General features: G+C 43.2%; 1 protein-coding gene across 1 annotated transcript in view; it reads left to right on the plus strand.

The window, feature by feature from the left end:
• The window catches only part of LRRK2 (leucine rich repeat kinase 2), a 158,744-nt gene extending 136,764 nt beyond the window's left edge, over window positions 1-21,980 (plus strand). Inside the window, exons 42-51 of the mRNA XM_062195073.1 lie at window positions 3,223-3,393; window positions 4,557-4,657; window positions 5,370-5,564; window positions 8,512-8,705; window positions 9,915-9,987; window positions 10,715-10,899; window positions 15,401-15,553; window positions 18,070-18,282; window positions 20,702-20,778; window positions 21,520-21,980. Coding sequence (XP_062051057.1) covers window positions 3,223-3,393; window positions 4,557-4,657; window positions 5,370-5,564; window positions 8,512-8,705; window positions 9,915-9,987; window positions 10,715-10,899; window positions 15,401-15,553; window positions 18,070-18,282; window positions 20,702-20,778; window positions 21,520-21,641 — 1,484 coding nt within the window. The 3' untranslated portion in view covers window positions 21,642-21,980. The remainder of the gene's footprint in view (window positions 1-3,222; window positions 3,394-4,556; window positions 4,658-5,369; window positions 5,565-8,511; window positions 8,706-9,914; window positions 9,988-10,714; window positions 10,900-15,400; window positions 15,554-18,069; window positions 18,283-20,701; window positions 20,779-21,519) is intronic.
• The last annotated feature ends 624 nt before the right edge of the window (window positions 21,981-22,604 follow it).

A 22,604-nucleotide genomic window follows, 5' to 3' on the forward strand; every position in this document is an offset into this window, starting at 1 on the left:
ACTTTTTCATTCCTTATCTGTGTGGCTGTAGGAATCGTAACATTTCTGAAAGGATTATGTCATTTGGGAGATGGGAAATCGTCGCTGTCTGCTGTTCCTGTGTGTGTTGAATGGTGTGCTCCAGAGGTATCTGCAGAATGCTGGAGCTGAATGAGGAGCTGTTGTAGGTTCTTTACTACATCATGGGTACACTATTAAGGAGATACAGAACTATCATTTAAAAACTTTTAAATTTTTTGATTTATTTAAGAGGCACCAAGACAGAAAGAAAAGAGACAGTGATGGATAGGGAGAGAGCTCCTGTCTCTCAGTATGTGCCCAAATGGCTACTGTTGGGGCAGAGCTGGGAGACAGAATGCCATCCAGGTCTCCCCTGTGGGTGGCTGGAACCCAACCACTGAGACATCACTGCTGCCTCCTGGGATGTGGGTTAGCAGGAAGCAGGAGTCAGAAGCTGGGGCCAGGACGTGAACTCGACACTTTAATGTGGGCCATGGGTGTCCTAACCGGTGGACTCACTGCTCACCCCTATGTTAGAACTGTCTTCAGTTTTAGATATGAAAGTGGTATTCTAATTATATACATAGAATGAGTATATTATACAGGATATAAACATTATATACACTACGTGTTATTTGAAGCTATTGCTCTATGAATATCATACTGTTACATAATGCTCTGTTAGTATGACATATAATACATTAATATACTCATATATGACTGTGTGAGCTTGCATAGATAGGGTGGAGGCGAACGGCCAGTGCACGGGGCCACCATGCTCCAGCTCAGTATCTGTTGTTCCCGCCAGCCGAAGGTCACCTGAGCATCATTTCTTCCTAGCAGGCTCAGTCCAGAAACTGTTTTTCAAATTGAGACATTTACTCCTTGAAGCCTAGGAGTTCATATTCTGTTGAATTTTCCTGGCTGCCTGTGGAAGTTACTGTAACCCTAATACATATTCTGTGGAAAACAAATGAATGTATGAAAAAGAAATTAGAATTTACACATCAGTGCCTTGGACTAATCATCATTGCCTGTTTGTGCATTTCTTTCTAACCTTTGACCATGTGTATCCTCTCACACTTTTTAGTTTGAGAGTATTTAAGCTGCAGAAAAATTGGACCCGTAGTAACGTATAGCCCAGGCAGCACATGTGCAGGTTCACTGATACTACCTTTTTGTCCCAGCTGTTCCTCCTCTTGCTGTCTTTGCATATGAATAAAATCTTTGGAGTCTGATGTTAGATATCATACTGTTCATCACTAAACGCGTTGGCATACATTTCCTTAAAATAAGGATGCTAATTTGCATAATCAGAATACCATAATCACAGCTAAGAAGATGATTCCATTTTTTCACATGGAACTTTCTGTCAAAACTGCATTGCATGTTTTCTTCTCATTCATATGATAGCATTTCATCTTAAAAAGGGATTATTATGTAACTGCACGGTGTGTACTGTTTAACTCTTTCTTTTTTGGTTGGATTTCTTTAAATTGCTTATATTATCTTTTTTTTAAAGATCTATTTGTTCATTTGAAAGAGTTAGAGGAGGAGAGGCAGAGAGAAGTCTTCCATCTGCTGGTTCACTCCCCAGTTGGCCACAATGTTCAGAGCTGAGCCAATCTGAAGCCAGGAGCCAGGAGCTTCCTCCAGGATTCCCATGTGGGTGCAGGGGCCCAAGTCCTTGGGCCATCTTCTACTGCTTTCCCAGGCCATAGCAGAGACTGGGTTGGAAGAGGACCAGCCAGGACTCAAACCAACACCCACATGGGATGCTGGCATCGCAGGCAGAGGTTTAGCCCACTAAGTCACAGTGCCGGCTCCTATATTGTTACTAATATTATTGAAATGATATTTTTTGGGGGAAAAATTCAAAAGTGATTTACTTTTCTTGTGGGTTGAGAGCATTATTTCCCTTTAAAAGAATCTAGGCATGAACCTAGAACAGCAGCTTTTACTTGTTTTAGGTGGGGTTTTTGTTTTTCATTAGAGTTGTAAATTCTGGTAAAAGTAAAGGCAGTGCAACGGTAGACAGGCTAAAGTTGGCGGGAGTGAAGTCTGGAAACCTCCCTCTTGATCCCTCTTTTTTGCTATAAGGTTTCTTTTGTTTCTTCGAAAGCTAGAGTTTCAGAGAGAGAGAGAGAGAGGAGCAGGAGGAGAAGACAGGGGGAGGAGAGGGAATGAAAGAGAGGGAATGAGGTGTCTTCCATCTGCTGGTTCACTCCCCAAATGGCTGCAGCAGCCAGCGCTGGGCCAGGCCGAAGCCAGGAGCCAGGAGGTCCGTCCAGATCTCCCACGTGGTGCAGGGCCCAAGGACTTGGGACATCTCTTACTTTCCTAGGTGCATTAGCAGAGAACTGGATCAGAAGTGGAGGAGCTGGGACTCAAACCGGCTCCTATATGGGACGTTGGCATTGCTGGTGGCGGCTTAACCCATTAGGCCGTAACGCCGGCCCCCGATCTCTCTCTATGTAAATCACTGTCACACAAATGGTTACAATTAAGGTTGAATTAAATGATTCAGTTTTTTCTCTATTCAACTTCATTTCTTTAGTTATGAAACTCCACTAATAACCTGTGGAATATTTACCCTCGTCATCCTTCAAGGCAGTCTCACTGAAGATTATATACTTTAGGCTGGCGCCGTGGCTCAATAGGCTAATCCTCCACCTTCAGCACCGGCACACAGGGTTCTAGTCCTGATTGGGGCACCGGATTCTGTCCCAGTCGCTCCTCTTCCAGGCCAGCTCTCTGCTGTGGCCCGGGAGTGCAGTGGAGGATGGTCCAAGTACTTGGGCCCTGCACCCGCATGGGAGACCAGGAGAAACACCTGGCTCCTGGCTTCGGATGAGTGTGGTGCGTCGGCCGCGGCGGCCATTGGAGGGTGAACCAATGGCAAAGGAAGACCTTTCTCTGTCTCTCTCTCTCTCACTGTCCACTCTGCCTGTCAAAAAAAAAATTATATACTGTATAACAAGATCATAAGGTCTTATAATGATGATTGACAGATCTTACTATCTTTCATGATTTTTTGGGGGGTGAAGTGTCCTGGCCTGGGGCTGTTAATTGTCTTGATTGAGATGCTCCTGAGAGAAGGAGGATGTGGTTTGGAACTCACCCTTCCTGCCTGTCTCCTTGGCACAAGGCCTGCGCATGTGCCTGTTGGATGCATGGTCCTGGGTCTTGGACATACTGACTATGGTGTCTGCTTGCTTTCAGGGTTTCGTGCGCCTGAAGTTGCCAGAGGAAATGTCATTTATAACCAGCAGGCCGATGTGTATTCGTTTGGCTTGCTGCTCTATGACATTTTGACAACGGGAGGTAGGATCGTAGAGGGTTTGAAGTTCCCCAATGAATTTGATGAATTAGCAATACAAGGAAAATTACCTGGTGAGTTCTCTCTTATCCATAATCAGGAGTTTTTCTTAATTTCTGAGTTGTTTAATTGTAGCTATATGCTTGATTCATTTCACAGCTGATAATTTTTTATGTGTCTGGCGTGACTATTTGTAACTCCAGTGATATGTTAATAAAATCACATGATCAAAGTAGCAGCTATAGGCTTTTGTGACAATCTCAGATTAATATTGGTGTGTTTGGTTTTGCATTTGGAAGAATAGTCACAAAGGAAGTGACATTGGAAGCCCATGTTTGGGGACCTCTGATTCTCATAAAGAGATGCCACATGCCCGTCGGTCTGGAGTAGTTTCATTTTCTGGGAGTGCAGTAATTTATATGCAGGATTGGCATCTTGAATTTTTATAGACTTTTTAGTAGTAAATTAAATAAAAATTAGTGAAGGAGTATTTCGTGAGCTCAGTCCTCGTTTTGAATTCTTGAGTCATGCTTTGAAAATTCGAGGACCGTAGCACTCCCTCCTTCACCATTCCTTGAGTTCCCACTACAACATGTGCTTTTAAACTGATAGAGCTGCTGGTCAGATTTTCTGCTGGCCTTTTAGTTTAGCAACTGTTTTTGAGAGTACGCTTGTGGCAGGTGCAGGGGACCAGAGGTTTCGCTCCCTCCTTTTAGGGAGCGTGTGAAGGCCCTGGCAAGTGGAGATGTACTGCTATGTGGATAACTGTTAGGCGCTGTCCAGGTCACCTCCCTCTTCTACCAGCTGGCTTTCCAGTGAGGTCCTGGGGTCCACTCTTCCTTACCCAGCATGGTGTCCCTCTTACAGAAAATGTGTACAAACCAACTGTGGCAAGATAAGGACCGACTCTGAGTGTTAAACATTATTTCCATGGAAGGCTAATTAGCACATGAGCAATGGTGTTTGCAAAGTATATAAATGCAGGTGTAGACTGAATACCAGTTGTTACACTTGGGTGGTGTTTCAGTCTATTTTTATACCATAAGAACATCAAGATTTTTTTTTTAATTTCCTAGTGGAGAACAAGTTAGCAAACTTAGCTTTAAGTCGATTCACCTGTCAGTGTTTCCCTTTACAGTGTCTGAACTTGTCGTATACACTGAGAGGAGATAAAACTCTGTTCTGATTTATTTAGCATCACAGCGTGATGTGTTTCTCAATGTTTCTGATGTTTTAGATCCAGTTAAAGAATATGGCTGTGCTCCCTGGCCATTGGTTGAGAAGTTAATTAAAAAGTGTTTGAAAGAAAATCCTCAAGAAAGGCCTACCTCTGCCCAGGTATGGTTAGAGTCAGAATGTGTTCCTGTTCTCTGAAGTCCATCATAAATGTGTGTGTGTATATACACACACAGGTAAATATGCACACTTGTATAAATTTCATGTCTGGAGTATATATAGTATGTATAATGTAGTATGGGGTAGGTGCCCTATATGTGTGTGTATATACACACACAGGTAAATATGCACACTTGTATAAATTTCATGTCTGGAGTATATATAGTATGTATAATGTAGTATGGGGTAGGTGCCCTATATGTGTGTGTATATACACACACAGGTAAATATGCACACTTGTATAAATTTCATGTCTGGAGTATATATAGTATGTATAATGTAGTATGGGGTAGGTGCCCTATGTGTGTGTGTATATACACACACAGGTAAATATGCACATGTGTGTCTGTATGTATTGATGCAGCCCTACAGTAGCTCCTGAATCTGCTACAGTTCTAGGCAGTTGCACTTCTGAGATTTACTTTTCAAGTTTAGAAAATTCTAGAGGACAGAGTATACGCTGTGCATAGGTTAATCATGCTCATTGTTGTTTCAGTGTGGTTTGCCGGGGAGTTTGGGCTGTACATTTGATGAACTGGGAGGGCGGCTCACTGGTTGGCTGGAGAGAGTGGTACCATTGCGTTGCAAAGCTGATGGTTCAGGGGGAGCTGTGTCCCGTGGCTGGCCATTGATTTGCTGTTTTCAAACCTCACAGGTGTTTGACATTTTGAATTCGGCCGAGCTGATCTCTCTGATGAGACACATTCTAATCCCTAAGAGTGTCACCGTCGAGTGCATGGTGGCTTCAAGCCCCGGCAGCAGGAGCACAAGCATTTGGCTGGGCTGCAGCCACACGGACAAGGGGCAGCTCTCGTTCCTTAACCTCAGCACGGAAGGACACACTACTGAGGTAAAGGCGAACGCCTCCGGCCAGGAAGCTTTGAGAACCTTGCCCTGAAAGTACGTGCCAGAGAAGCACCAACCGAGGAAGAAGCGAAGTAGGAGCCAGTGCGGGAGAGTTCCCAAGTTGACTTTCTGTGAGGACAAGCATGTTCCCAAGGGATTAGTCTCTGCTTTGTCTTATTGTGTGCACACACGTGTGTGTGTGTGTGCAGGCGTGCGCGCGTGTCCATCTCCAGAAACAGAGCCGGAGATGGGTGAAGTTGCACAAGGGCCGAGGGAGAAGTTCAGGAAGCCTGTGGGCTCAGAGCATGGGCAGCCACTGTCTTTGTCCCCAGGAGCTCGGGAGTGTGGCCAGCCTGGAATTACCCAAGACCAGGCGAGTGGCACATCTTGCTTCTCCTCACCAGAGAGTCAGACTGCAGGCTGCCCAGAGGTGGCGGTGTCACCTCCATGGCCCTGAGGGCAGGTTACCTCCAAGGGCAGCTGTGATGGAGAGCATGGCTCTGTACTGCCAGGAGCTGGCACTGAGCAGCCAGAGGGGAGGGTGCTTGATCAGGGCTATTCCTACGGGACTCCTCAAGGAACTGCCCTGACAATACAGGATAAATACCTAGACTTAGTAAATAACATGGTATTTTTGCTCCTGCCTTGAAATAAATGCACAAATACCATTTCTTTTTTTGGCAGGCAGAGTTAGAGAGAGAGACAGAGAGAAAGGTCTTCCTTCCATTGGTTCACCCCCCAAATGGCCGCTACAGCCGGCGCTGCACCAATCCGAAGCCAGGAGCCAGGTGCTTCCTCCTGGTCTCCTATGTGGGTGCAGGGCCCAAGCACTTGGGCCATCCTCCACTGCCTTCCCGGGCCACAGCAGAGAGCTGGACTGCAAGAGGAGCAACTGGAACAGAATCCAGGGTACTGGTGCCGCAGGCGGAGGACTAGCCTAGTGAGCCACAGCGCCGGCCCCAAATATCATTCTTTATGTTGAACAGTCTTCTCCTAGTGGTTTCCATGGAATGAGAGCTAATGTGGAAAAATAATTTTCAACTTCTCAGTTCCAGATAGGCAAAATTTATTCCTGGCCATCTCACTTACTGTTAAAAATGACAGTGTTTTAAATTTTTTTCTTTATAAAAAAGAGACAAATTTCCATGTATTTATTGTTTTAAGAGCATAATGATACTTCCACCCTACCCTCCTGACTGCCACCCTCATTTCTTATTTTAATTTTAATTTTTAATTTTAATTTTTACATGACATACTTTTTTAATTGTTTTGAATAGTTTGAGAATAATTGGAATTAGTTCTTCTTTAAAAGATCGGTGGAATCCAACAGTGAAACCACCTGGTCCTGGGCTTTTCTTTGTAGGGAGGGTCTTTATTTTTGATTCTATCTGCTTCTTGGTTATTGGTCTGTTTAGGTTTTCTCTGTCTTCATGAATCATTTTTGGTAGATTATATATGTCCAGAAAACTATCCATTTACTCTAGATTTCTAATATGTTAGCATATAGCCATTGGTGGTAATTCATGATGATCTTTTTATTTCTGTGGTATCTGTTGTAATGACTGCTTTTTCATCTCTGATTTTATTAATTTGGGGTCTCTCTCTTCTCTCTCTCTCTTTTGGTTAGTTCCGTCAGGGGTATATCAATTTTTTTAAAAAAAGTAGCTCTTCATTTCACCGATCTTTTGTACCTTTTTTTGGTTTCAGCTTTTTATTCTCTAATGTTTATGATTTCTTTCCTGCTTCTAGGATTTGAGTTGTTCTTATTTTTCTAGATCCTTGAGGTGCATTGTTAGATCATTTTATTCAATGTCTTAGTGATTTCTTGAAATAGGCACTAATTGCTATACACTTTCCTCTTAACACAGCTTTTGCTGTGTCCTGTGAGTTTTAATATGTTGTGTTGTGATCTTCATCTGCTTCTAGGAATTTTTGATTTTCCCTATGACCCACTGTTCATTCAGGAACATTTTAGGATCTTTTCTTTATGCTTTACTCTTGAAAGTTTGTCTATAATGTGTCATGGTGAAGATCTTTTCTTCACCATGTATGTTTCCTGTACTTTGATGTCCCTATCTTTCTCCAAATTACAGAATTTTTCTTTTATTTCAGTGAATAGGTCTTGTAGTCGAGTCTGTCTGTCCACACGTTAAAGAACTCATAAGATGTATATGTTTGGTTGTTTGAAAGTATCCAATAAACCTCAAACACTATTTTCAGTTTTTCTAATTTTTCTTCTTTTTTTTCCCTGAGATATTTGCATGGATTTGTCTTCTAGTTTGATTATTCTTTCTTCTGCTCCACTGAGTCTGTTGTTAAGGCTTTCCGCTGTATTTTTTATTTGACATATGGAATTCTTCATTTCTAATATTTCAGTTTGATTTCTCTTCAGTCTCTCTGTCTCCCAGTGGAATTTCTCACTCATATTACATATGGATTTCTTTAACTCTGGTAATTGATTTTCTCGTGAGTCTGTCTACGTTCTGTAGAAATTTTACTGCAAACTCCTCTCCAGCTGTCCCCTGGGGAGGTAGTTCTCCCCTTTTCTTCTGTTATCTTCCTCTGGTCAAAATCAGCATGTCTTTTCCCTGCGAAACCATCTTGGATCCTTCCACAGTGTTTTAAAAACTAAATGCAAGAAAATCAGAGTTGTGCATGTTATTAACAGAATGTTTTCATTTTATATAAGAGGGAACTTCAAAACGTTTAAGGAAATGGAATGAAAAGCTCATTTGAATGCAAGACGCTTTGAAACCCATGTATGAATGGTCTTCAGAAATTGATGGAAATGTGTATTATGAAAAAATGATGTAATTTCAAGATTTTATTCTACTGAAATAAACATTTTCTTTCATTCCATTTCCACGGACTTTTTTTCGAATGCCCACATACACATTTTTGTTACTCACGCCACAGCCAAGTCCTTCAGGCCGTGTTCTCTTTCTTAACAGGAAGTCAGTGACAGCAGAGTCCTGTGCCTGGCCTTGGTGTTCCTTCCTGTTGAGAAGGAAAGCTGGATTGTGTGTGGGACTCAGTCTGGTGCCCTCCTGGCCATCAGTACGGAGGACGGGAAGAGGAGACACAGCCTGGAGAAGATGACCGATTCTGTCACTTGCTTGTACTGCAATCCGTTTCCTAAGCAAAGGTATGGGAGAGAATTTGGCCATCGAGAGCTGGCTATGGTGTGTGCAGACTTGTTATTGTACCAGCCAGGATTGGTTATACGAAACATGTTGCTATTGGTTTGCATATATGAATGGAATTGTGAGAGACCACAGTTTATAAATATTATTTTTCTGTACATAGATGAGCTGAGGCAGTATCAGGGGTGTCAGCCATTTCTTCAGGCTCCCAAGCCCTGCTCCTGATCTCGCACATAGATTAAGACTGGGTCTGTTTCTTCCCTTTTCCTCACATCAACATTCACTGGTGGGGCTTTTTCAGATGAATCCACATATTCCTTTGAATATCTATGTATCTATCTAGTCAGTAGCTGTTGTGTACCAGTTTTAAAAATATCAGTTACCTAAATAATCTTATACACACTAACTTGTTAATAGGTGAAAATGAACTAACATTTATCAGTTGCTATGATTTTATGCCAAAGAAATTTAGTGAAGCAGTGGAATTTCAGGTGTCCGTCATAGGTTGGTTGCTGTATTATTTGGGCAAGATGGTTTCCTGGAGCCTCTGGGCGTCTGTCTCAAAGGCTTTTCTGATTTAAGTCAGTACTGGGGAAAAAAAAAAAAAAAAGTGGAAAGCCCCAAATTTTTGGTACCTAAAACATGATTTCCACTGGCAGTTTTCGAGTTTAAACTATCTGAATATGGCTAAAGAAGAATTTCACTGGGTGGGGTTAACAGGTGAGGGAGACTTTATGGAAAGCTTTATCGGTAGGCGAGAGAGAGAGAATCAAACTCAGTTCCACTGAAATGAAAGACGAGGGAATTTGAGGCTCACGGCTGAGCTCAGCTATGGAGAAGTTCCTGAGTGTTAGTGGGGAGCTTGGTTGCTGCCATGTGTGCTTGCACATTGTTCTGGCCCTCAGAGACCTGGAGACAGGGGCACTGCCTTTACTGATGAGTGCATTTCAAAGAGATGGCTCCCAGGGCAATGAGGATGGCGTTCCTGGATTCTAAAACTCAAATATCTGCACAGAGATTTGAATCTCAAAGGGGCAGAGAAAGACTTTATAATTGGGAATTTTGGAAAGTGTAGATGTTCTGGGGAGGTCAGGGGTCCACCTTGAGAAAGGAGCCTTTCTAAAGTTTAGTCAAGTCGGGGAGGCCTTTGAAGCCATCTCAGTCGATAGAAATGTTCTTTTGGTTACAACTTTGACATTTTTTCCTTTTAGCAAGCAAAAAAATTTTCTTTTGGTGGGAACTGCTGATGGCAAGTTAGCGATTTTTGAAGATAAGACTGTGAAGGTAAACGCTGAGTTTTTTTAAATCTGACTTTGTTTCGTGTATCTCATCTTACTCTTCTGTGATTATAAGCTCCCAGAGAGCAAGCATCATAAATTCTGCTTTTCACCTGTCACTTCCTAAAGTCTTGCATGCTAAGAGCCTCTGAAAGATATTACTGAATGACTGTATTTTATATGAATTAACTAAGAATAAAGTGATAAATAAAATCTGATTTACAACATTAAGAATAGAACTAACTCCATTTATACATGAGAGCAGCAGGTCATTCCTTGCAAGTGTACTCTGGAGAAAATAACGATTGCCTAGATTTTAATTCCATTAATTGCCTCTTTGCCACTGAAGAGATCACTCAATTTGCCTGCCTTCATAATCTCATTTAGTGATAAAAACATTTATTCCTTCATGCATCCATTCATCTGTGGTTCCACCCAATCGTTTACATGTCCATCTTTTCCTACTTTTAGTTACTATCTCAAGTGAGAGAGAAGTCAGAGATAATCCCTACGTTATTCCTTGGATGATAGTTGTAAGGAAAAAAGAAGAGATTGGCTGTAAATATAGTATTTTGCTTACCATTTTAAGTGAATCCTGTTTTTATATCAACTTGGGGAAATACATGTAAACATTTAGTATTTCCCGTCTCAGTGGGTTTTAGGAAGTGCAGACAGTATAGCACTTGTTCCTGCAGATACTCAGCGTGTCTGTGTGCTTTCCCCTTTTGGCCAAGTGTGAAGGAGCCGCTCCTTTGAAGATCCTCAACATCGGAAACGTGAACACCCCACTGATGTGCCTGAGCGAATCCATGAATTCAACAGAGAAAAACACGATGTGGGGAGGGTGTGGGACCAAGATTTTCTCATTGTCTCATGATTTCACTGTTCAGAAACTCATTGAAACAAAGACAAATCAGCTGTAAGTTATTTTCTGTCTTTATAACCATTTTAATATTTTATTGTTGTTTTTTAATTGTTTAAATGATATTGTAGGAAATTTAAGATCAATCTCTTTAAATGCATATTTTATTTCTCCTTCTCAAATTTAATCATTAATTATAGAAAATTTAGAAATTATAGAGAGAAGAGAGACATTAAAATATCACCTAGCATTGTCAATTTTAGGATAAAATGTATAGACAATATGTAATCTTAGTAGTGTTCATAATCTAAATTTTTATGAATTTTATTGTCTTTTAAATTAAACATAAGGTATTGGAAGACATTCACCTTATTCATTTACAGCTTTGGATAATTTCCATTAAGTATTGAATGTAGGAAACATAGACTGCATAAAGAACTTTCTAGATTTGGAAAACACATCTATGTCCACTCTCTGATTAAGTCAGTGATACTAGACTTATTCAAACAATAATGTAATAAATTATATACCCTGCTATGGTGTGAAAATGTCCCCCAGGTTTCATGTGTTGGAGACTTAATCCCCAGGGTCCTGGGTGAATGGCATTTGGAGGTCATGAAGATGAGAGGCAGTTCTGAGCGTGGAGCCCCCTGACTGCATTTAGGAGGCTTTAGGAGATGAGGAGGAGAGACCAGAACAAGGAAGACATTATGACACCCCCAGATGAACAAGACACCCCAAGCCAAGATTATGAAGATGATGAGATGGAAGAAATGCAAGATACAGCTTTCAGAAAATTTATGATAAGAACATTTAGAAGTTTTCAAAAACAAATGCTTGAGCTACGGAAATCCTTACTGGACAGGATAGAAACTCTCTCTCGTGAAAATGAAATCTTAAGGAGGAATCAAAATGAAACGCAGAAACTAGTAGAACAGGAAAGTGTGATAGTGAAGAGAAATCAAAATGAAATGAACAACTCAGTAGATCAAATGACAAACACATTAGAGAGCCTTAAAAACAGAGTCAGTGAAACAGAAGAGAGAATATCGGACTTAGAAGACAGAGCACAGGAAAGTATACAGTCAAACCAAAGAAAAGAAGAGGAAATTAGTAATCTAAAAAATATTGTTGGGAATCTACAGGATACTATTAAAAAACCCAACATTCGGGTTCTAGGAGTTTCTGAAGGCATGGAGAGAGAGAAGGGATTAGAAGGCCTTTTTAGTGAGATACTAGCATGTTCTAGAACTATTTTAAACACTAGTTTCTTAATACCATTGGTCCCATTCTACAGAAATAATGGGGTGTTGGACTCTACCTCACACCAATCAAATCAGACCGGTTTAGCCTGTGATGGGGCCCCGTTAGTCATTTCTTTACTCTCTCCCTTTCCCTTCTCTGTTTTTCTCTCCATTTCTCTCCTTCCAGATTTTATTTATTTGAAAGGCAGAGAGCGAGAGTGAGAGCGAGTGATGGCGCTTCCATCTGCTGGTTCACTTCCCAGATGGCCGCAGCAGCAGAGACCGGCCAGGTTGAGGCCAGGAGCTTCGTCCAGGTCTCTCCTGTGGGAGGCAGAGGCAGAGGCTAGGTTCTGCTGCTTTCCCAGGTGTGTTAGCAGGCAGCTGGATTGGAAGTGGGGCAGCAGATCAGCCAGGTCTTGAAATGGTGCCCATGTGGGATGCCATTGTTGCAGGTGGTGGCTCAACTCACTGCAGCCCAAAACTGGCCCCTGAGCTGTTTTTCAAGCTACAGGTGACTCTGCTTGTGGTCAGGGTTAAGATACACTGCCCTATGTTGTAAATCCTTTATTTCCTATCTTGTTCAGATTTGACTCCTAGTGTGGAGTAAGGATTGAGCTGAACCTATTCTGGATTTTCCCCTTGATTCGCTGTACAAGTCCAAAAACCTTTGGTAAGAGAGGGCCCCCACCTTATATCACAGAGCATTTTATGGAATCCTGGATGTCAGTCTGTCCACTCCTTGGAGCTCCATCTGAGATGCGCAGTGCAGGCGCTCTACCAGAGACCATTCTTAGTGTCAGGTTCCCAAAGATGTTCAATCCCAGCAGAAACACTGTGACCTAGCTCTCCTCTCAGAAAATGTCTGGGCGTGGGCGTTTGACATCGCAGTAAGGGTTCGACTTAGGGTGCCTGTGTCTCGTGTCGGAGAGCCCAGCGTCAAGATTTGGTGGTACTTCGGCTTCCAGCCTCCTGCTAGCATCCAGACTCTTGGAGGCAGCAGCTGATAACCCAAGTCAGTGGGTCCCTGCCACCAATGGGGTGGGGGCCTGGATTGAGTTCCCAGCTCCTGGCGTTAGCCTGGCCAAGCCCCACCTATCACAGGCATTTGGGGTATGAACCAGCAGGTGGGAGATGTGTCTGCCCTGCTTTTCCAACAATATACACAAATAAACATGTTTCCGTGTCACTTGTTGCCTTGTTCCCTTCTCACCCATCACTCGTTGGGGCTGCTTCATTGTCACCGCCCTCCTTGCCTTTGCACAATCTGAGCAGTGCACAGGGTGCTGAGTGGTGGTTGCCTTTGGGCTGGGAAGACTCCACAGGCCTCCTGCTGTGTCCTGTGTTAGCAACCTGTTAGTCACTGGCTTTGAGCAAAGTATTTAGCATCTCTCCCTCTTTCTTCTCTAACTGGAAACATTGAGGCTTATCATGTTGTAGACATTGTTAATTAAGCATCAGACGAGATAACGCACAGTGGTGTTTTGTAAGCTGTAATTCTCTACTAAGTGCTTCTGCCTTGGATTGAAGACTGCAAGTACCCAGGTAGGAAGTGCCTAAAACATGGTGGGCTCTCGGGCAACATTGCATTTCATTTCTGTTGCAAGAATGGAGAAGAAGGATGGGGAGAAAAGTCTCCTTTGCCCAGTATATGCTGAAGAGTGTACGTCCTCTAGTGGTTTCCTGTCACCTGTGTATTCTGTTGCAGGTTTTGTTTTGTTTTTGTTTTTGTTTTTGTTTTTTTTTTGACAGGCAGAGTGGACAGTGAGAGAGACAGAGAGAAAGGTCTTCCTTTGCCATTAGTTCACCCCCCCAAATGGCCGCCACGGCCGGCGCGCTGCAGCCGGCACACCGCACTGATCTGAAGCCAGGAGCCAGGTGCTTCTCCTGGTCTCCCATGGGGTGCAGGGCCCAAGGACTTGGGCCATCCTCCACTGCCTTCCTGGGCCATAGCAGAGAGCTGGCCTGGAAGAGGAGCAACCGGGACAGAATCTGGCGCCCCGACCGGGACTAGAACCCAGGGTGCTGGCGCTGCAGGCGGAGGATTAGCCTAGTGAGCCGCGGCGCCAGCCTCAGTTGCAGTTTTGACTTTTTCCTTCGTTCACGCATTTGGCTCATTCTGCATCCGTCTGTGTGTCTGTCCCGGCTTCCCACTTATTGGGCGGTCTGGGATCTCAGTGGTTCCTATCTGTGATAACCCTGACATTGTTTTTCCATTTTAATTGAAAGAGAAAGAAAGAGAGAGAGATCTTTGAGCCACTGGTTTGTGCTGCACTTTGTTGAAATAGCTGTGCTGAGCCAAGCCCCCGAGCAGCCCAGGTCTCCCATGTAGGTGGCAGGGACCCAAGTCTTTCCCAGGATGCACACCAGCAGGAAGCTGGAGTCAGAAGTGGGGCCGGGACCGGTATCCGGGCACTGAGCCATGCCACGTGCGTGTCCCACACAGTGTTTTAACCTCTGTGTCAAATCCTCACCCTGCACTAACTCTGCTGGATTGTGGACGTGAGGCAGAAAAGTCCTGACCCTGTCCCTGAAAGCTGACACTGCATGGTCTTGTGCAAGGGGCACGTAGTACAGGAAGTTTTGTTTTCAGTAAGCTCCATCATGTTGCAGCTGCCCTGGAGGGGGAAAAACGAGTGGTCTGGATGGGACCCAAGGAGTGCCGAGGAGCTGACACACAGCTAAGCCTGAGGGCTAAGCAGGAGCTGCCGTGCGGGTGGGAGGCCAGGATGTTTGTGAAACACTTACGGTGCCAAATGTCTGAGGCCGGCAGAGACACAGAAAAGTGTCTGTCGTTGTCCTTTATTTTCGAGCTGGAGAAAATGTCAGTTTACTTCCATTTATGTTTGGATGATGTGGATTTTTTTCCCTCCCAACTTGGTTGCCTTGGGTTCACGACAGGGATTTGAAGGTATTAGCGCTAAAATTTATTTCAGCGTCTTGTATTTTATAACTGTCGGAGTAAATGGCCAGCCTTTAATTTTCCAAACATTCCCAACAAGGATTTTACTGCAACATCCAAATGTTATAGCTATTATAGTGACATTTGTGTTAGTAGTTTAGATATGGTAGATATTTTCCAATGAAGCAGATAGACGTGAAATTAAAACCAGAGCCAGAAGTAAACATTAGTTATAATCTTTAAGTTATTTTGTTATCAAATCAATATAGCGTAACCACAGGTAAGCAAAGTAGCAACATAAGTCTTGGTTCATCTTGTTGCTGTTTAATGTAGTGTTAATTTTCTAGGTGTGTGGGGAACTAGTGTGAGGTTGTTACTACACATCACAGAAGTGACGTGTTTCTTTTCTTCATAGGTTTTCTTACGCAGCTTTCAGTGATTCCAACATCATAGCGGTGGCAGTGGACACGGCTCTCTATGTTGCTAAGAAAAATAGCCCCGTGGTGGAAGTGTGGGATAAGAAGACGGAAAAGCTCTGTGAGCTGATAGACTGCGTGCACTTTTTAAAGTACGTCGTGGGCTCTTGACGGTCAGCTCCTGAGAGCTTTTTTTTTTTCTCCTGGCTATGTTAGCTGCATGCTCCCCTCCCAGTTCTTTGATGTTGTTGTTGGTGGTGGTGAGAGCTGTCTTTACATTAGTCATTGTTCTCGCTTTCTGCCTCTCAGTAGAAAACAATCCACCCACAAAGACAGAAGCAAAATTGTGATGCTTGAGATATCCAGGAAACTTCACCTAGGGAAGATCCGACAACAGGAATCTAATAGACATGAGTTCTTCTTGTTGTTATAAAGAATTTTCTGTAATGAAAAACCACACCTTGTGGAAAGCCACCATACCGGCTTCGTTGCTGGCCGTGTGTCTAGCAGGGACACAGTACGGAATGTTCCACTTGGAGTTACCGACTATGGCCTAAGGACATGGCGCCATAAAGAGCAGAAGCCATGAAATGACTGACACATACGGGTGCTGGAGCACCTGCTGGTCGGATCGGTGCCCTAGGCAGCGTGGGAGATCCCAACGCAGAATGAGGGCGCCGACCCCCCTCTGACTGGGCAGGTGATGGAGGGCCGACACCGCGTCCCCTGCTGCCCCTGCCGGGGAGCTGAGCAGCATGGCCCTGGGCAAGCGATCGCCCGCTGACTGTATTTTTGTTCAGTTTGACTTCACTGTGTAGGTCCTCTGTGCTCTGGAGAACATTTTAGGTGACCCAGGGCATCTGGGAAAGGATTCTGCCACGTGCATTTCCTAGGATGTCTTAGAGTCTTTCTCTGGACTGCGAGGAGGTTTATGCTCACAACAGCTCACAGTCCTGCTTGGTCAAGGGTCCCTCACTTCCTGAAGTTTTGAATTTATGAGGATCTTTTTATTTCTGGCTACCTCGTTTTCAACATGAATTAGACAATTCTTTAGCTCAGGGGGAAATCCAATGGTATGTGATATTTTTCACATACAAGTGGAAATAGTTTTATTTTTGTAACATGAAGTGTTTTTTTTTGTAACATTGAGACTTTATAGAAAGCTTTTGAAACTACTTACTTATGTTCTTATGCTGGACAAAGTTATTCTGTTTTCCCTGGGTTAGTTTTATTATTTATAAAGACCTCATCTTGCTTCAGAATTTCTTAAAGTTGAGGAACTATTATTACCCTTGATAATTTAGATCTCAAGAAGAAAAATGTGACTCTGGTATTCTGTAGTCAACAAAATGACTTTTATGAAATTCTAATAATTGGTAATATTTCTTATCATGTATTCATAATTTAAGATAATTTTAAAAGATTCATTTATTTATTTGAAAGGCGTAGTGAGGGATCTTCCATCTACTGGTTCAATCCCCAGATGGTCTCAGCAACCATTGGGCTGTGCCAGGCTGAAGCCAGGATCCCAAACTTTCTTCTGGGTCTTCCATGGTGGTGTAAGGGCTCAAGGACTTGGGCCATTCTCTGCTACTTTTCCAGGCACATTAGCAAGGAGCTGGGTAGGAAGTGGAGCATCCAGGACTCCAACTGGTGCTGGTGTTGCAGGCCATGGCTTTAACCCCCTGCACCATAGCAGTGGCCCCATAAAAATTTATTTATTTATTTATTTATTTATTTATTTGAAAGCCATAGTGAGAGAGAGGGAGAGGTCTTGCATCTGCTGGTACATTCCCCAGTCAGCTACAACAGCCAGAGCTAGGCCTGGCTGGAGCCAGGAGCTTCTTTAGGGTCTCCCACTTGGGTGAAAGACCCAAACACTTGGGCCATCTTCTGGTGCTTTCTCAGGCACATTAGCAGGGAGCTGGATCAGAAGTGGAGTAGCCAACAATCAAACTGATGCCAGTACGGATGCCGGCATTGCAGGTGGCAGCTTTACCTGCTGTGCCATAAAACCGGTGTCCATAATTTAAAACATTACGCATTTAGTGCAATAGGATTTTTAAATCTTTGCATTTTTTATAGTACACATTTCCATCTATGTTTTAAAAATATATTTGTTTATTTGAAAGATAGGCTGAGAGGGAGGGAGGGAGGGAGAGGGAGAGGGAGAGAGAGAGAAAGAGAAAGAGAAAGAGAAAGAAAGAAAGAGAAAGAGAGATATTGAGATCTTCCCTCCCCTGGTTCACTCCCCAGTAGGCCACAATGGCCAGGGCTGGGCCGGGTTGATGTCAGGAGCCTGGAACTCCATCAGGGTCTCCTACCTTGATGGCAAGAGCCCAGCTACTTCAGCTGTCTTCTGCTACCTTCTCAGGCACATAAGTAGGGAGCTGGATCAGAAGCAGAGCAACGGGGACTCGAACTGGTGCTCCATCGTGGAATGCTGGCATCAAAAGCAGCCGCTCAAGGCACTGCGCCACAACGCCAGCCCCGTTTTCCATGCACTTTCTGAGTGCATGGATTTCAGAACTGTTTTGTGTCAAAATAAACTTTAATTTTCCCCTGAACTTTCTGGAGTATGTATGTGTGTCTATGTATGTATAAACATCTGTTTTTAATCTCTTAATTGTTATGAAATGATTGGTGTCTGATTTCCTCATGCTTCTAGGGAGGCAGTGGCAGTAGGAAAGCAGGAGTCCAAGCACAGCCTGTTTTACTCCGGGCGCGTGAAGGCGCTCTGCCTTCAGAAGAACACGGCGCTCTGGATCGGGACCGGAGGAGGCCACATCCTGCTCCTGGACCTCTCCACGCGGCGCGTGATCCGCATCATCTACAACTTCTGTGACTCCGTGCGCGTCATGGCGACAGCACAGTCAGGCAAGTGGCTCCCCTCCGGTTGTCTGTGCCTTGCTTTCTGGGACTGCGACACCCGCCTTTATGCAGAGTTTAGGCTTTCTCTTCTCTTTCCAATGTCTCTGGGGGTGTCTTGGCGTGAAATACGGCGCTGGGGTGAATTCCGAGTTGGGTAATAAATGGAGGGCGTGAGTGCTGTCAGTCCCGTGCAGAGCACACCAGCCAAGCAGTTAGTTTGGGTCTTACTTCCTTCTTTGCCTTTATACCCAACACAAAAATGGAATTACGTGGCGCTGAGTATACTTCATTTTTTGATCACTGAAATTAAAATAGATGGTTATAGGTATCACAGCCTAGGCTTCCCATCCTTGTTTAACAATCCTATTTGGGTTTTCTTTTTTTAAAGATCTTTTAAAAATTTATTACTCTGCTTTTTAAATAAATATAGAGGGAGAGATAGAGATCTTCCTTTTGCTGGTTCACAACAGCCAGGGAAGGGCCAGGCTGAAGCTGCGACCCTGGAACTCCATTCATGTCTCCCACGTGGATAGCAGGGGACGAAGCACGTGGGCCATCTTCTGTTGCTTTCCCAGGTGTGTTAGCAGTGAGTTGGATCAGAAGTGAACAGCCTGGACTCAAACTGGCTGTCAAATGGGATACCAATGTCACAGGCGGTGCCTTTACCTGCTGTGCCACAATGCCAGGCAATGGTTTTTCATTCTATGAACAGGTTTAAGCTCTTATAGCTATATTTGTATTGGCAAACCATGATAAGTTTTACTCAAACTTGATGAGTATTTTTTGCTCCTAACTTTCTATTTAAAGATGAAGAAATAATAGTAGTATATGAAATACATTTTCTACATAAATGCATTTCAAGGTACTCCTTTGATTAGTCATTTAAATGCCTGGCAAAAAAAATAATACTGTATATGCAGTTGATGACAAAAATCACGCTGTGGGAATTCATTTTGCAAAGCTAGAGTTTATGAAACTTTAGTCAGTTTGTCATAAAACATTTGACCATGATGATGAGAATAAGTTCGCTTGGCGAGAGCATACTAAGAAGGAAGGCATGTTTGTCCTGCACTTCCCTTGTGGATGTCAGAATTGTGCAGAAGTAGTCGGAGATGTTCCCAGTCGTTGGAGGCGTCAGGACATGAGTGCAGACCAGCAGGTTAGCAGGTGTGCAGTTGATTGAGTCTCCCGAGCTTGTTTCATTCTCTGGTTCAGGTTGTTGTGTACTTGGGCACTCACATGTTTGCTCGTAATTGAAATAGTAGCAGAGTGTCAGTGGGCTATGACTGGTTTATAAAAAAAATGAATTGGTACAGAGTGGACCAGGTGGCTCCTGGCGGGCTTCCGGCCCCCTCTGCGCCCTGCCCCTGAGCACGTTCCTCCGGAATTCCATCTGGCCCCTCCTCACGACTGTGCTCCCCCTCTAGCCTACCTGCCCGTTCAGCTAATGCGTGCACGTGTGGCCAGCCTCAGCGAAGCCCACACTGTTGAGGTCAGGGTCTCTCCTGGTTCTCTTGACACCACTGTTGCCCAGCCTTAGTAGAAGTCAAGACAGTGTTTGTTAATGCCAGTTCTTGACTGGAACGTGAACTCCATGTTGCCTGGGTCTGCGTGATTTTTGTCGACCCTTTTCCCCCTAGGACCTAGGCCAGGAGTTTTAACACAGATTTTTAATGAACATTTGACAAACAAATTACTGAAAGACTTGAAAGCAAATATGCAGTAGAGTGTGAGTACGTGGATGCAAGCAGCTCTCCGTCCCAGTACTTCTTAAATCCGTGCCTTATAGGACCAGAGCACACTGTCACACGCTGCCTGCATTAGGGCTATAACTTCATGTGGAGACACATACTAAGGCCGTCTTACAGGAACACACGCTGAGTTATTCAGATTCATCCCATTGAGAATTGCAGCTGGGCGGGCACTGCGGTGCGGCAGATGAAGCCACTGCCTTGCAACCCCAGCAGCCTGTAAGGGCACCAGTTCGAGTCCTGGCTACTTGGCCCTTCCAATCTAGCTCCCTGCTAATGTGCCTGGGAAAACAGCGGTGGAAGGGTAAGTGCCTGGGCACCTGCACCCACCTCGGAGATCCGGAAGAAGTTCCTGATTACTGGCTTCAGCCTGGTCAGCCCTGGCCTCTGTGGATGCTCAGAGAATGAACCAATGGGTAGAAGATTTCTCTCTCTCTCTACTTCCTGTCTGTAACTCTGCCTTTTAGATAAATGCAGATTTTTTAAGTTTAAGTTTTTTTTTTTTTAAACTAGAAGTCTTCATTCAGTGTGATTGAAGTATCTCCTAAAAATAGAATTATAAATTCAGTTTGAAGTTACATGTTTGTTTCTTTTTCTTCTTCTTCTTTTTTTTTTTTTTGTAAAGTTCTTTATGTGGTTGTAAAAGAAAACTTCTGTATTTTGTTTTGGTAAAGGAAGCCTTAAAAATGTTATGCTGGTCCTGGGCTACAACCGGAAGAGTGCTGAAGGTATGAACAGCACCGAGGTAACGCGCGGTAGGGTGGCCACTGTGCAGCGGCAGGAGCGAGCACAGCCTGCACTGTTGGGTGGATGTAAAGTCTACATGATGTGTGATAAAATACTTACAGCAATCCTAATTGGCCGTTTCTTCATAGAATATGTAATTTGAACTTTTGAAAATCAGGTTTCAGTGAGTGTGTTGAATACTTGTTTTCTCAGGTGAAGTAAGGATACCGATCAGCATAAAGTGAGAACCAGCTCCACGTAAACTAAATGGGAATATTATTCTTTACCACTTACCTATATGTGTGTGAAGGCTGATTCTGATAGAGTTGGAAAGAGCTCGCTTTCCTTCAGAAAATGAAATGATAGGTTATGAGGCATCCACATTCTTTTTAGAATTTAGTCATTTCTATAATATATTACAAACATTCCCAATTATAGTTTTTTATAAATTATAATAGTTTATTATTGGTACTTTACAAAGTTCTTATAAAAATGTAATTATGAGTTTATTTTGGTGAAAATTTTTTGAAGTCCTCGCATAGTGTTTTATAATGCACACGTTCTGTGAGTATTTTGAAGGCACCTCATATACATGGATTTAAAAAAAAAACTGACCCAAAATAATCTTGTCTTCTTATTCCGTTTTTCATGAATTTTTGAAATCTATGGAGGTAGATAAGTTTATCCAAGTCAACTAACTATAAATTCACAAAATTAATGACAGTGTTTCATGGTAGATCTTTGAAATGTGGTTTTGTTTTTTCTTCTAGAGATACAGTCTTGCTTGTCTATTTGGGACACAAATCTTCCGCACGAAGTACAAAATTTAGAAAAACACATTGAAGTGAGAAAAGAATTAGCTGAGAAAATGAGAAGAACGTCTGTTGAGTAAGAGGGAATTCAGAAACTTTGGTCTCTGGATGGGAAACCTGTTCTGATCGCTTGTAAATACTGCTTTAAAACTCTCTGCACTGACAAAGGTTCTTCCACTCTCTGAAGTGCCTCATGTGTATATGAAGGAATGTTAATTCAAGGGAGCTTCAAAAAGTTTGTGGAAAATGGAATTAAAGGATAAGTTTATTGTATTGCAAAAAAATTGCAGTCCATGCATGCAAGAGGTCTTCAAAAAGTTTTAGAAAATGCAAAATGTGAAGAGAAATACATGAAGTTCAGTGTCTTTGTATCAAAATAAACTTATCTTTTAATTCTATTTTTTCACAAACTTGTGGAAGTACTGTCATATTTTTTTAAAAATTTAAATATATGTAAAAAGTTACTAGTGAAAGAATGTTTTAAGGAACTATTTAAAAACGTGGTATTATATTCTTAAATATTTTAATTAACTTGGTAGATTAAATAATGGGACAAAATATATGAAGTACCTAACTGCAATATTTAGACTAAAAAATTTACAAACTGCCTCTTTTTTTTTTTTTTCTTCGTGATGAGGGAAAACCTTACTTTAAATTCTGTGCTTGGGACTGGACTGTGGCCCGCTTACTTCCTTGAGATTCTACAAGGTAGAACAAACATTTGAGGACAGTGTCTCATACAGCAAGTCCTCTCTTAGATTGCTTTAGAATGCAGTGTCTACGTACTTGCACATAGACAATGGAGCTGCACAGATGAAGCCCTGTGTTGGCGATGTGACTGGGGCACCGGGTAGCGCTGACTGTGTCTGGAAGGAAGCGCCATCCCAGGCTGATGGGAGACAGGACCTCGTGTCCCCGAGCTGCCGTGTGGGAAAGGCAAAGTCACGCTCTCTGATGCTGCTTTTCAGCTCTGTCTTTGAAGTGGATACCCTGACATTTTCTAACTAAATCTGGCGGGCAGTCTCCGGCTACACATCAGCTCT

The sequence above is a fragment of the Lepus europaeus genome, chromosome 6 (genome assembly GCF_033115175.1).
Source record: "Lepus europaeus isolate LE1 chromosome 6, mLepTim1.pri, whole genome shotgun sequence".
Classification (NCBI taxonomy): domain Eukaryota; kingdom Metazoa; phylum Chordata; class Mammalia; order Lagomorpha; family Leporidae; genus Lepus; species Lepus europaeus.